At 42.3% G+C, this 12,858-nt stretch overlaps 2 protein-coding genes across 5 annotated transcripts; one reads left to right on the top strand and one right to left on the bottom strand.

Annotated features, from left to right (window-relative positions):
* Window positions 1–95: 95 nt before the first annotated feature.
* LOC135597018 (beta-glucosidase 32-like) lies at window positions 96–3,220 on the bottom strand. Of its 2 annotated transcripts, none has more exons than XM_065089400.1 (11): window positions 2,957–3,220; window positions 2,544–2,607; window positions 2,386–2,444; window positions 2,217–2,292; window positions 2,064–2,135; window positions 1,906–1,993; window positions 1,568–1,823; window positions 1,168–1,504; window positions 867–1,088; window positions 683–791; window positions 96–478 (listed from the first exon to the last, which is right to left on the bottom strand). In XM_065089400.1, exons 1-11 carry the CDS (start codon window positions 3,092–3,094, stop codon window positions 274–276), a joined length of 1,626 nt encoding a protein of 541 aa, XP_064945472.1. In that variant the 5' UTR covers window positions 3,095–3,220; the 3' UTR covers window positions 96–273. The 2 variants fall into 2 exon arrangements, with proteins under 2 accessions (XP_064945472.1, XP_064945473.1); XM_065089401.1 differs by having other exon boundaries at window positions 867–1,076; window positions 2,957–3,219.
* A 1,817-nt stretch (window positions 3,221–5,037) lies between these two features.
* LOC135597017 (protein ROOT PRIMORDIUM DEFECTIVE 1-like) lies at window positions 5,038–11,426 on the top strand. Of its 3 annotated transcripts, none has more exons than XM_065089398.1 (3): window positions 5,038–6,850; window positions 7,822–7,981; window positions 10,564–11,426. In XM_065089398.1, the coding sequence occupies exon 1, from the start codon at window positions 5,155–5,157 to the stop codon at window positions 6,460–6,462; it is 1,308 nt and encodes a 435-aa protein (XP_064945470.1). In that variant the 5' UTR covers window positions 5,038–5,154; the 3' UTR covers window positions 6,463–6,850; window positions 7,822–7,981; window positions 10,564–11,426. The 3 variants fall into 3 exon arrangements, with proteins under 3 accessions (XP_064945470.1, XP_064945471.1, XP_064945469.1); XM_065089399.1 differs by having other exon boundaries at window positions 5,038–6,924; XM_065089397.1 differs by having other exon boundaries at window positions 5,038–7,981.
* Window positions 11,427–12,858: the final 1,432 nt, after the last annotated feature.

Genomic DNA, 12,858 nt, shown 5'->3' with positions numbered 1-12,858 from the left:
GTTTGACCTTTCTTGTTGGCTTGTTTGATGGATGCTGGTTAATGTTGGTAGATTGAATGGCCACTGTGCTTGACATTTCTCATTTCAATAAAACATACAAAATAATTGCGTATAAATTATAAGTAATTCGTCAATGGAATGGTAGGTTTTTGGCTCAAAAACAACAGTAGAACCAATGGAATAACATAAGCATTTTTCAAGGGCTATAATATCCTCGTCCCTTACAAAGCAAATCTTTTATTCTAGGACTCATAAATTCTAGAACAAAAATGTTTACTCGATCGCCACATTTCTCCCCTCTCCATTATGCTGCTGAAGAAATTCGGAATACCACTCGCCCGAACTTCTATAATATCTTGTCCTGTTTTTCGTCGTAAAATCGACTCCCACTAGTCCATAACGAGATGTATAACCCATTGTTAGCTCATAGCAATCGATGAACGACCACGCAAAGTATCCTTTTACGTTCGATCCATTCCTGAAACAATATATTTCCATAAACCAATCATTAAAAGAGTTAATATGTAATATTACAGAGAATTATTAAGACTCACAAACTATATTTATGTCATTCACATAATACACACTAATTCACATACAAAAGAGTATTTCCATATCATGTGTGATACGGCCTGTGATTTAATGGCTAAGGTGTAGTTATACTTGCACAAGATTCAAGTACCTTATGGACGGAAGCAAGCTTTCTATGTACTGTTGAATGAAGTTTGTTCTACGGTCGTCGTCCTGTTCATGTTGTCCGTTTGCAGGGTCGACGTTGAACTCCGGATACCCTAAGGAAAACCACAGCACAGTTCATGTAATCTGCAGCAAGATCTGAAACAAAGTGTAAGCTTCGACAAAGGTACCATTCTCGTGGATCAGGACCGGTGGATTTCCGTATGTTACTTTCATGTACTCGAGTAGCTTTCGCAGAGCCCATGGAGTTGCAGTGAACGTAGGTGCGTCGTCCGACACAAAATCCTGACGCGAGTTTTGGTTCCCGTCGGAAGAAGTTCTTACCGTTTGCTTAAGAATCGGCAGAGTTTGGGGCACCTTCGTGAGTATGATGTTTGGCACTGCATCGGTAGCTGATGAAATGAGTTGAGTTGCAAGAACATCTACAGTGATGCATGAGTTGAATCGGATGTAACCAAATCATTCTCTTACTTGCAATTTTCACCGACATGTCGGTGTAGTATTCTCTGCCGCTCTCGTCGGGATCATCGGTAGCTGCTTCCAGGAAGACTGCAGCATAGTGATTCAGTCCGATGAAGTCGAACGATCCTCTCAGCATCTTTGATTCTTCTGGTTCGAAGGACGGTAGACGAGACCCGACGAACTCTCTCATGACAGAAGGGTAGGTTCCGTATACAAGAGGATCCACGAACCAGCCGATTTGGAAATCCAGGGCTCTCTTCGCGGCTGCTATGTCCTCTGCCAAGTCCGTGAAGGGCTCGTACCAGAGGGCAAGCAGTGTGATCCCGATGTAACCTCCCTGTTTCACCTGTTCCACGAGATCCATGTGAAGCTGACGGGAGTGGATCGAGAGGAGGAAGAAAGATCGAACCTGGTACTTCTCTTTGTACAGAGCGGCTGCTGATGCATGCGAGAGCAGAAGGTTATGTGCGGCGATGTATGGTTCACTGGAGGAGTTGCCCTTGGTGCAGTTGAGGCCGAAGGGATAAGAGCAGCGGCCAGGCGCGAAGATGCCGAAATCGTGGCCGAGGACGGGATCTATGTTGGGTTCATTGACGGTGATCCAGTGCTTGACTCGATCCCCAAACTCGCTGAAGCACACGTTGGCGTAAGCGGTGAAGTCCTCTCTGCATCGAGACGGAAGCCATCAAAGCCACCGTATGCTGCCGTGAAGAACAATCCGAGAGAGAGAGAGAGAGAGAAGGTTACACGATCTTTGGGCTCAGCTGCCCGGCGTACTCGTCTTCCAGTGCTTGCGGAAGGTCGAAGTGGTAAAGAGTGACATGAGGCTCGATTCCTGCACCAATTCTTCGGCATTCATTTCCCTCCCAACGCTAAGAAGAAGCTTCACTACAAATCAAGCATACCATATCTTTTGAGCTCATCGATCAGGTTGTTGTAGTACCGCAACCCTTGTGGATTCACAGGCCCTCGACCATCTGCAACAAGCATATATTAGACGGAAATCACCGCTACAAATGTCTGGCATACATCATCTGTGGCAGTGTTGTTTTGTTTACTGGGGATAACTCTGGACCAGGAGATGGAGAATCTGTAAGCATCGAAGCCCATCTCATGCATCAGCTTCACATCTTCCTGCCAACAAATGAGACCAAAACAACATCATCCTCTTCTTTCCTCTCGTCTACCGAGAGCAGAGTGTCGTGCAACAGTGATGACAAGCCTCACCTTGTACTTGTGATACTGATCAGCTGCTACGTCTCCGGTGCTCTGGTCGAGAGTTCTCCCTGTCATCGACAACCCACATTAATTACTTCTTCCAACAGTAGATTACGTTATGTGCTTGTTGTATGTAGCGGCAATGGTGGAGGGAGCAACTACTAAACCTGCATGCGTAAATGTGTCCCAAATGCTGGGTGTTCTTCCCCCCTCTGCAGCTGCACCTTCTACCTGCATCAAAGCTACAACAGTTAATTTACGATCGATTGCAGAACCATCAAAGCTTTCTCTCTCGATTCATGTGATTGGATCTATTACCAATCGTTCATACCTAAGATTTTCGGAATTAATCTATAAACTTTTATGATCTGCTTCGAACAGTACGACTGTTGGATAAGTTCTTTTATGATCTGCTTCTTGCGAGTGAATTATATGCTCTGTCTGTAACTTAGAACAGAATTATCATTCATATTCTTACTAATCTTTTTCCAGCAGTAAGAGAAATCGTATGTAAATAAATGTATGCATATTTCCTTTGCTCGAAGGGGAAAGAAAGAAATATAAAGAAAAGAGTTACCACCTGATAAGCGGAGGTGCCTGCGCCAAAAATGAAGCCGGCGGGGAAATCGTCTCTGCTGAGTGCCTTCACACGAACAGCCACCGCCAAAGCAGAGAGCAACAGCAGCCGCCGCTGCAACAGAGCCCGCCAGCTCCCCATCTCCGCCACGCCACCTTCCGGCGCTGTATTATGTGGCCGAAGGCAGGCCTTCTTCTGCTCACTTATAGACGCACAAAGGCCCGAGCGAGCTGTCGATGATGGATGACGACGCACGGTGGCGGTGTCAAGACTTATGTGGTGGTCGAAGGGGCGACATTCGTGTTGGTTTGTTGAAGATAGAAACGAGGAATGGATACAAAGTTCCTTGTCAGCGAGCGAGAGGCGTCGTGAACCCGACAGCAGAGAGGCTAACGAGGACCGTCGATGCGAGCTCCGCAGGCGTATTCGTCGAGACGGCAGGTGGGGGTCTCTCTTCCGTTTCGTGATGCTCGTCTCGGTGCGCGTTCACGTTTGTGGAGATCGGCATCTGCCTCGCGTCATCCCGTCTAATTACATATTATCTTATATAATTAATATAATTAATTATTTTTAATATTTAATATTTATATTAAAAAAATTATATTAATATTTTTTATATTTATAAAAAATTAAATATTAAAATTCTTATATAGGATTAAAAAGATAATTTTATAAAATAAAATAAAAAATAAAAAAAAATTATTAAACAACCGTTTTACTTTGATAAATATATGAATTTCAATATAACTTTTAAAAATATAAAGATTAAAATACTAAATATGATCAATTACAGGAGATAATAGATAATTAATTCTACGTCACCGTCGTAATAATTTAATCAATATTTTCTCAAACCATGGATTATAAATTAACTTAAATATTTATTTAATTAATATCAGTGAATCTAACAATATCTGTACGATGCTTAAGTTAGAATATAAATATAAATATAATTATTTATATTGAGTATATATTCATAAAAAAAAATTATTGCTCGTATTTAGTGAATAATTATTTTAATCGTTGGGTGTCATCAATTGATTGTGAGAGTTTGATTAGGTATTGCTACGGTGGAATAATAGCTCAACTTATTGCAAAAGACAAGACAAAACAAATTGAAAATGGAATGGTGTGGCCACAAAAGTCAGACGGATTGAATGGCCTCATCGCTACAATTTCAACAGTTTTAAGGTTCTTAAATGGGACTGTACACTTAAATATCCCTAACGTAGACGAGTGGCAATGACTTGGTGACAACCTTCCGGAATAGCCAATGCAATCTAGCAGCGGCCACAACACGTTGCTCGACGAAGTGGAGTCGCCATGGCACGCTGCCGTCGTGTCTTTAGACCGAAGAGAGTTGAAGAGATGGGGCGAGAGAGACGTAAATAAAAAGTGGTTTGTCTGTGAAAGAAGAAGAGATGGAGATGGGTGAGAGAGAGAGAGAGAGAGAGAGAGACGTAAAGAAAAAGTGGTATCGGTGGATAGAGACGGATGAGAAAAGTTGCTTTGCCGGTGAACTCATCAAACACGTATCGATCGACGCTTTCAAGTTAGGCTGCTCGCTGATGGTTTGCGTTTGACCTCATTCACTTCTTCTTGATACGGAAAGAATGCGAATTGGTGACGGAGATATCGGCGTGACGTCTAAATCAGTGTAATTTGGTTCAAATATGTGTGTACGTGTAAAAGACTCCCAAGTAGAGTTGAGGAGGACTTTGTTGTCGGATCGGGTCGGGTTTCTGATGTGATTTTTTCTCGATACTCTAATTAGTCGGAAAATGAAATATAAGAATTTCAAGTGAAACATGATATGATTGGATTTTTATAATTAATTTAATGAGAAAAATATTTCATGATATGGACTAAATATTCATTTTAAATTTTATATTGGGTCGGGTTTACGTTAACTCACTTATTGATTAAGTGCTCAATCATTTTGGTTTTGACTTAATTATTATCGTATGTATGTCGAGTCATTAAACATTTCACGTATCATCAATTTGTTATTATTATTATTATATGGTTTTTATTATTGTTTGAGCTCCGGCCCATCATGGCCCAACCCCTCTCTCAAGTCCAAAACCCAAAACCCTAGACCGCATCTCCTTCTGCGAACACCACCAACGGCGACGCCAGCTTTCCCGTAAGCGCCATCTCCTTGGTCGAACACCACCAACGCCGACGCTCGCTTTCCCCCCATGTGGAGGAGATCCCCAATCCACCTCCGCCAATCCTTCGTCGCTCGCTCTTTCTCACAGTCCACCTCGATCCCTAAGAATCTGCAGCGCGTCCGCGACCACGGCTTCGACGACGTCATGGAGGTGGAGAAGAAGGTACGCCGCGCCCTCCACCTCCAGTCCTACCTCCTCTCCCAGCCCTCCGGTTCCCTCCCCGTCTCCCAACTCGACGTTGTCGCCCGCCGCTACCACGCCTTCGGCCCCCACGAAACCGGTAATTTCCTCCTCAAGCACCCCCACGTCTTCCACGTGTTCGACCACCCGGTCCAGCGCCGTCTCTGGGTCCGCCTCACCCCCCGCGCCGCCCTCCGCCTCCGCCAGGAGTCCGACGCCGTCCGCTCCATGCTCCCTGACGCCGTCCGCCGCCTCCGCAAGCTCCTCCTCCTCGCTGCCCGCTCCCGCCGCATCCGCCTCGAGCACATCCGCCTCGTCCGCCACGACCTTGGCCTCCCAGATGACTTTTTGCAGTCCGTCGTCCTCGCCAATCCCTCCTTCTTTCGCCTCGTCGTCTCCTCTGACTTCCCCGACGACCCCCGGGCTAAATATGTCGAGTTCGTTGACGAACCTGGCGACGGCAATGACTTGGCGGAGTTCACCATGTGTGCCATTGAACGCACCCGCGAGCTCCAGTACCGTGAGCGCGGCGCTGACGCCGAGGACTCCCGCTTTGCCTTCCTCATCAATTTCCCCCCGGGATTCAAGATCGGCAAGTACTATAGGATCGCGGTGTGGAAGTGGCAGCGGCTGCCCTACTGGTCTCCTTATGAGGATGTGTCCGGCTATGATCTCCGGTCGCTCGAAGCGCAACGGCGGATGGAGAAACGAATGGTGGCAACAATACACGAGTTGCTGTCTTTGACGGTGGAGAAGAGGATGACGATGGAGCGGATTGCACAATTCAGGCAGGCAATGGGGCTGCCGAAAAAGCTTAAGGCGTTCTTGCTGCAGCACCAGGGAATATTCTATTTTTCGACGAGGGGGAATCGTGGAAAACTGCATACAGTGTTCTTGAGGGAGGCATATCGCAAGGGGGAGCTTGTGGAGCCAAATGAGTTATATCTAGCAAGGAGAAAGCTAGGTGAACTGTTGTTGCTTAGTCCTAAGAAGGCAAATTTGGATAGGATGCTGACTAGTCTTGGGAGGGGCATGGATGCGTTCAGTGGAGGGAGTGGTGCTAAGAGTAAGCTGATTGGCGATGAGGGTGAACAGAGAAGTGAAAACGAGGACAGTGGTTCTGATTCTGGTGTTGAATCTCAGTTTGTTGATTGACAAAATTGAAGTTGACCCCAAGTTCTAAGGATTATCAATCTAATTATCATTAAGTATTAATTTAATCTTTGAAGGTACTCACTGGATCAGAGCTTAACTGTCTTATTAAACATTGATATGATCGTCACTTGCAAATACCTTAGGTAGATGACAAAATAAAGTCAGTTTTGATCTGAATATCAAATTATTTACTTGAATTTGTCATCGAAAAGAGTTGAAGTTGGAAGAGCATAAGATCATGTCCATGCTGGAAAGACAGGAGATATGTTCCACAGGATGCTTGGTTTTGCATGAACTCTGACTTTAAGAGAATGCCACGGCATGATGGAATCAAGTGAGTTGTTCAAATTGCTGCTCATTCCAGATGAAGGAGCTGCATCACCTTGAGGTGCTTTTTTGGACAGAGTTCCTAATCCATCTAACAGTGATTTATAATCTATTTATGTGCTAAAAAGTGCTCTTGTAAGTTTGCTGAAACAATTGCTACTTTGAATCTCATTAATTACTTTGATTAGTTCAACTCTCATGCTTCCTTGAATACATACAATAAATGATTCTTCTCTATTGTTGCCATAAATTACTGAGATAAGTGATTTCATCTTGGATTATCTCTGTGTTCTCTGTATATGTTTTGCTGTGGATTGTCTTAGCTAAGTTTTAATTTTTTTCTGTTTACCAGTTTCTACTGATTGTTTCACTTCACAATAAGCAATTTATTACCCTAACAACAAATGCTTGTGAGACTTGGAACACTAATTATTTCATTGTGGCTCTTTCCGTTTTTTCTACTCATGTATATTGATTATTTTGAACTACCAAGTGATGCAGTTCATGCATTAATGTTATCTGTAACTTCATTTTTTTTTTTTAAGTCTACGATTGGTTATGTTAACTTATCTGTTTGCTTATGGTAATTTCTTTCTTTATTTTATAGAATTTTTTAATTGGAATTCTTCCATTGTTTAGCTGCTTTTTTTGGAGGCCTAAAGGCTTGTTTGGTTGCTTCTTAAGTGATTGATGTCAGAAAAACTAATTTCTGAGGTGGCAGTTCTGAAAAGTGACTTTGAGTTATTGGCTTCTTGGTTTTTCACAAAAAAGGCTACGATAAACATATATATTTTTTATCGCCTCAGTTGTATGTTTGCTTCCATTGTTAAGTAGTTATTTATGACTGATCAGCTGCTGGTCTATGATGGGGTGAGAAATGCTCTTTCTTTGGCAGTCTACCAATCTCTGAACAATGGTGGATCGTCAGTTGATTGGCTGGCAGCAAGCCTCAGCCAGTTGGTTGTTTATACATATCCTCTATTAGTTTTTATTGGACTAAAAGTTCACATACATTTCTCCCCTTGACATCAGGGAGCAACATCTGATGAGGAATTCTGCAAACCTTCCCAATTTCAGTATCAAACAGTTGACAAATCTGGAGACTTGGTAATGGAACAAAAGAACCTTAGACGGAACAATGACCAAGTGTGACAGTTCTCCACCAGTTGGACATGTTTCTGCTGAAGATGCAGTAAGCTTTTAGTTTCATTCTACTGCTGCTTATGTCTTATGAACATTTTTCTTAAATTATCTTTCTCTTATCTGTCTTCGACTCGGGTATAGTTGATGGACCTTCCTTGCCTATTTACATTTTGTAAAACAGGTGAACAAATGATGTGACTTAGGTGGTTATTCAAGTGTATTATCACAAATTTTCATGGGTACTTTTTGTCTCATACTGTGGTGGATTTCAGGTTATTGTAATGTGCTTTTTCATCCACTCACAGGAAATGACCTTGATGCAGTAGCACACTTCACTTGTTCTTTCCTGTCAAACATTACATGTAATTTTTTTGCAATTATTCATCTTGGTAGAACTTTAATCACCGGCATTGGCTGTGATTTCATGAGTCAGACCGACCACTAACAATCCTTCAAGTCTTCTTGAAGCAGCACTTACATCTCTATTCTACTCTGTTGCTAAGGTGCTTATGGGAACAACTAATATTTGCGGATTACCTGTGAAATCTACTCAGGATAATAATGTTGAACAATTATCTTAGGTTATTTAGAATGAATATAATGCTAATTTTTACCATAGAAAAGTGTCTTTTTAGGTGATATTGCTACATTTGATGCGTGCATGCCAGTAAGTATAGATTGGACAGAATTTACATAAAAGCCAAAGCAACCAACCCATATTTTTAGGAGAGCCCATTTTACTTGGTCATCTCTAACCTTTTACTCAAGGAAGCTGAACAAGTACTTTGACCATCTACCAGATTAGGTGGATGCCACACTACAGTTACCATGTCATTGTCTCAGAGAAGCTAGTATAACCAGCAATAGCAACCAGTGTTGAATTGTCTCACTAGCTGTACCTAATCATGAATTAGTTCTAGCTGAGATAGGCAAGAGTAAGTCCAAGCAAAGAAGTCAAGTAACACAACCAATGCTAAATAGGCTGTAGGTTATGGATCCAGAAGGAATTTAACTGATATCAGACGTTAAAAAATTACAAAGCAAAGTTATGTGAGCTACTGAAGTAGCTCAGCTTGTATAGGCTTTTCTTTTCTTGGTTTTGGCCTTTTGGATTTAAGATGGAAATATGTACTCATGCAGCTTTTATAATTATAATCAAGGATTTTAATTTCGAATGATACCGCTCATATTGGGCGGTACGTATCGGTCCGCCAGCAGATCGGTACACGGATCACCCTCTATCGGGCGATGCCATCGATTGAGGTTGTTTCTGCCCCATTGCCGCCCGAAATCGGTTGATGACGATCGATTTTGACCGTCGTCGCTCGCTACTAGGTAGTATTAGCCAAGGGAGAAGGAAGAAAAGAGAGAAGAAAAGGGAGAACCTGGAGATCCGGTGCCGCTCTCCCTCAACGATCTCGATCCGTCGTTGTCCTCCCTCGTCAGACGCCGAAGATGCGATGTCGCCTCCTCATTTGAGGCGACGAGGCCTCGGCGTCGTCAGCGACTTCTCCTCATCCGCGTGGGGAGAAGAAGCCTCGGCATCACGAGGAGAAGAAAACGAGGTGACGTCGCTCTTTATATATATATATATATATCGAGTGAAATTACAAACCTTGATTATAAGAGATATGGCAAACATTATTCTTCTAATCTATTGCTTCATAACTCATCCTGCATCAACCATCAATCAGGTTTATTGCTTTATTTAATTGGTAACTTGTTTTTAATCCATCATTACATTTCATTATGCAGAATCAGAAATGTGGACACATTTAACAAGCATTGAATTAAATTGCAATATATTAAATAGATCATTTTATTGAATCCTATTACAATTAGCAGTAAAATGTTATTGAGACCACTTAGAAGTAAACATACATCACCACTTCAGTGTTTCATTCAAACAAAGATTGCATTGATCCATTTGCATTTAACATCAATTTACACTAGGTTCGTTATATAGACCCTATTATTGCTGGTCTCTGATATATCTTCTCCTTGGACTAGCTAGCCTCAGTTTAAGAAGTTCTCAGGAGGGCGGTTGTAGATGGGTACTACAACTTGGGCTCCATGTCTCTGCAATAGGATCGACTTAGTGTTGGTGGATACAGGTGGATAAAATAGTAGAGTTAACTTATTTTATCATTATATATACATATATAATATTTTGATTTTAGAAAGCTTTCAATATTGAGTTAATAGTTGGGGCAGGCAATTGCTGGGAAGTTTAGCGATTTCTGTAATTTACAATTTTACATAGGGTTACTGATGGAAGTAAAGCCAGGCAAAGGTATCTGAAGTTCAAGAAATTAATTTCTGCAAGCGGAAAGCTTGAGGATTAACTTGAAATTTGGATGACATTTTAGTTACACTATTTATTATTTCAATCAGATGCATACTGTATTCGTTTCTCAAAGCCAGTAATGAATAACAATCTTAAATATTTTTGGAGTTCACCAGAAGTGATTGATAATTTAACCAGTCCTCCCCCAATAGAACTTAATCTACAATTACATATGAAGCATACCAGATTGCAATGTGGCTTTAGTCCTAAAGATGTATCAAGAGCTGTCACCTTGTTGTTTTGCAAAGTAGCAACTAAAGTCATATGTTATCTTAATCTTGCAGGTGTCTTTACAAAATAGGAAAAGTGGCATATCTTGAAGGAGGAAAAGAAAACATGTAAACCCATCTCCAAGGAATCTTCCTATGAAAATGAAGGCTCACTGCCACTGAAAGCCAAGACCTGATCGGAGTTTTCTGCACACAAAAAATCCTTCCTTCAGGGCTTGAATCTTGATTAGGAGCACAACATAGGACAGCTGATGAATTCACATAAAATGATTCTTGGGTTCACCACCTTGTGATGTCCAGGAAAGTTAAAAAGAGGATCACAGGTTCACCGTCATACATATTCCTGTATCAGGCTTCAGGCACTGCAATGGATCCATCAGCGCGGAAATGTCCCAAGTACAAGATTCGTCCACCATGACAGTTGAGTAGGAGGACCTCTTGCCTGTGATAGCAGAGAAGATGAAATCTCAAGAGTTTGCAGCTGAGCTTTGCAACAGGTTACGTCTCCTGGTGTAACTTAACCAGGCTTGACCATGCCCAAGAGCCTGAGGAGAACCTCTGCCCTTCTTGGGATGGCAGGGACGATGGAGTTAACGAAGGATATGATCAAGGGGGTATCGACAGCAATGAGAGAGTGTTCTGAGTACTAATGGTGTGGCCGTACCCTGAGATGATGGAAGATGCAGTCAAAAATGGCTTGACAAAGCGATCACCGAAGATTGCATGTTCAAGGCATCTTCCTTTCATGAATGACTTTTATGATCTCTGTTCCAAGATTGATTTGGGTTTAGGCTTGGGCATCGTATGGGTCTATTCTTTATGTATTATACACACCGACTTTGTGAAACTTCCATCTTGTCCAGTTGAGATTTGGATGATCTACATAGAAAATTGCTTGGATATCATATAAACCTACACACGCATGTCCCATGCATGTACATTGTAGAGAACAAACATATCGTATGCATTTGGTTGTCTTCTTCTGAATTGGAAATCATCGAAGTTTGAATTGGAATTGAAATTAAAATTACCAAATCCTGAGATCTATAATAAGGATCGGATTTGTAAATTAATTGGGGGTGTTCTCGGTGAATTAGTGTAGCGGATTAAAATTTAAGTAAATAATTACTCGTACATTCAAAGAACATACCAATTTAAAGTGGTTTGGTCAAATGATCTATATCCACTTGCGAAGCCTTCTTCGATGAGGCTCCCAACTTTCACTAGCAAATCACTTTGAAAGGGAAGGATAAATACCCCTCTTACAACTTTTACAAGTGGTTCACACTCTTACAAATTTTCAACGAAAAAGAAGGAGGTGAACACTCAAGCAATTGAAATTAAGGCTCGCTAAAACCTTTACAAAGGCTTTTATCTCAATCTATTGCTACTAAAAAAGTTGTATTCTTTGCTGAGAATTGAGGGGTATTTATAGGCCCCAAATCTCAATCTATTGCTACTAAAAAAGTTGTATTCTTTGCTGGGAATTGAGGGGTATTTATAGGCCCCAAGAGGATTCAAATTTGGACTCCAAATTTTGAATTCTCTTGGGTTCCCGATGTTGACGGTGCCACCGCCTGTCAATGTCATATTGACCATTTAGTGGCGGTGCCACCGTCAGACCTCTCGAGTGCTGGGCGATGCCACCACCCAGTCCGGTGGTACCACCGCCCGATCCTCGGGTTCTGAGCAGTGCCACCACCCAGTCCGACAGTTCCACTGCCCAATCCTACGGGTCACTAGATGGGCTTCAAATCTGGCCCAAACTAGGTAATATCAGGCCCAATTGGCCCCTAACCAGGATATAAGATTATCTCTTAATCCTAACCCTAATTACATGCAAACTACACAACTGAAAACATAATCCTAAGCAAGTTTTCAACCGGCAAACGTCGAGTCTCCTTCCAACGAGCTTTCCAGCGATCTTCCGACGGACTTCCGATACACCCTCGGATTTCTTCTGGCAGACTCCCAATAGGCTCCCGATCTTGTGGCGAGTTCAGGGAGTAGCCGAGCCTTCTCGGTGATCTCCGCGAACCTCCGACAATCTCTTCGGCGGACTTCCGAAAACTCCGACAAGTCCCCGATTTCTTCTCGATTGGTTCCGGCAGCATCTCCGACGAATCTTTGGACTCTCGAACACCCATCGAACTTGACTCTGGTATACTTGCTTTATGTCTTCAAGCTATCGTAGTTAATCCTGCACATATAAAACAAAAGTTCGATCTAGACAATTACTCTTAAGCAATTAATCAAGTTGTCCGGCATGTCATTAGTCCCTCAACGCTTTGCCCGATTCTTCGGTGCATCGTCCTCTCTTGCGGCCTATTGCCCAATCGGCCAGTTGAC

Source organism: Musa acuminata, chromosome BXJ1-11 (genome assembly GCF_036884655.1).
Source record: "Musa acuminata AAA Group cultivar baxijiao chromosome BXJ1-11, Cavendish_Baxijiao_AAA, whole genome shotgun sequence".
NCBI classification, from domain to species: domain Eukaryota; kingdom Viridiplantae; phylum Streptophyta; class Magnoliopsida; order Zingiberales; family Musaceae; genus Musa; species Musa acuminata.
Note: the sequence above shows the minus strand (reverse complement) of the source record. Positions and strands in the feature narration are given on the sequence as shown.

Excerpts from the sequence above, each read along its gene's own strand:
- LOC135597018 (XM_065089400.1), bottom strand. The coding sequence starts at position 3,094 with ATGGGGAGCTGGCGGGCTCTGTTGCAGCGGCGGCTGCTGTTGCTCTCT. Across the intron at positions 1,994-2,063 it reads CGATGAGCTCAAAAGATATG|GAATCGAGCCTCATGTCACT; the intron begins GTATGCTTGATT and ends GAATTGGTGCAG. Across the intron at positions 1,824-1,905 it reads CAGCTGAGCCCAAAGATCGT|AGAGGACTTCACCGCTTACG; the intron begins GTAACCTTCTCT and ends GTCTCGATGCAG.
- LOC135597017 (XM_065089398.1), top strand. The coding sequence starts at position 5,155 with ATGTGGAGGAGATCCCCAATCCACCTCCGCCAATCCTTCGTCGCTCGC.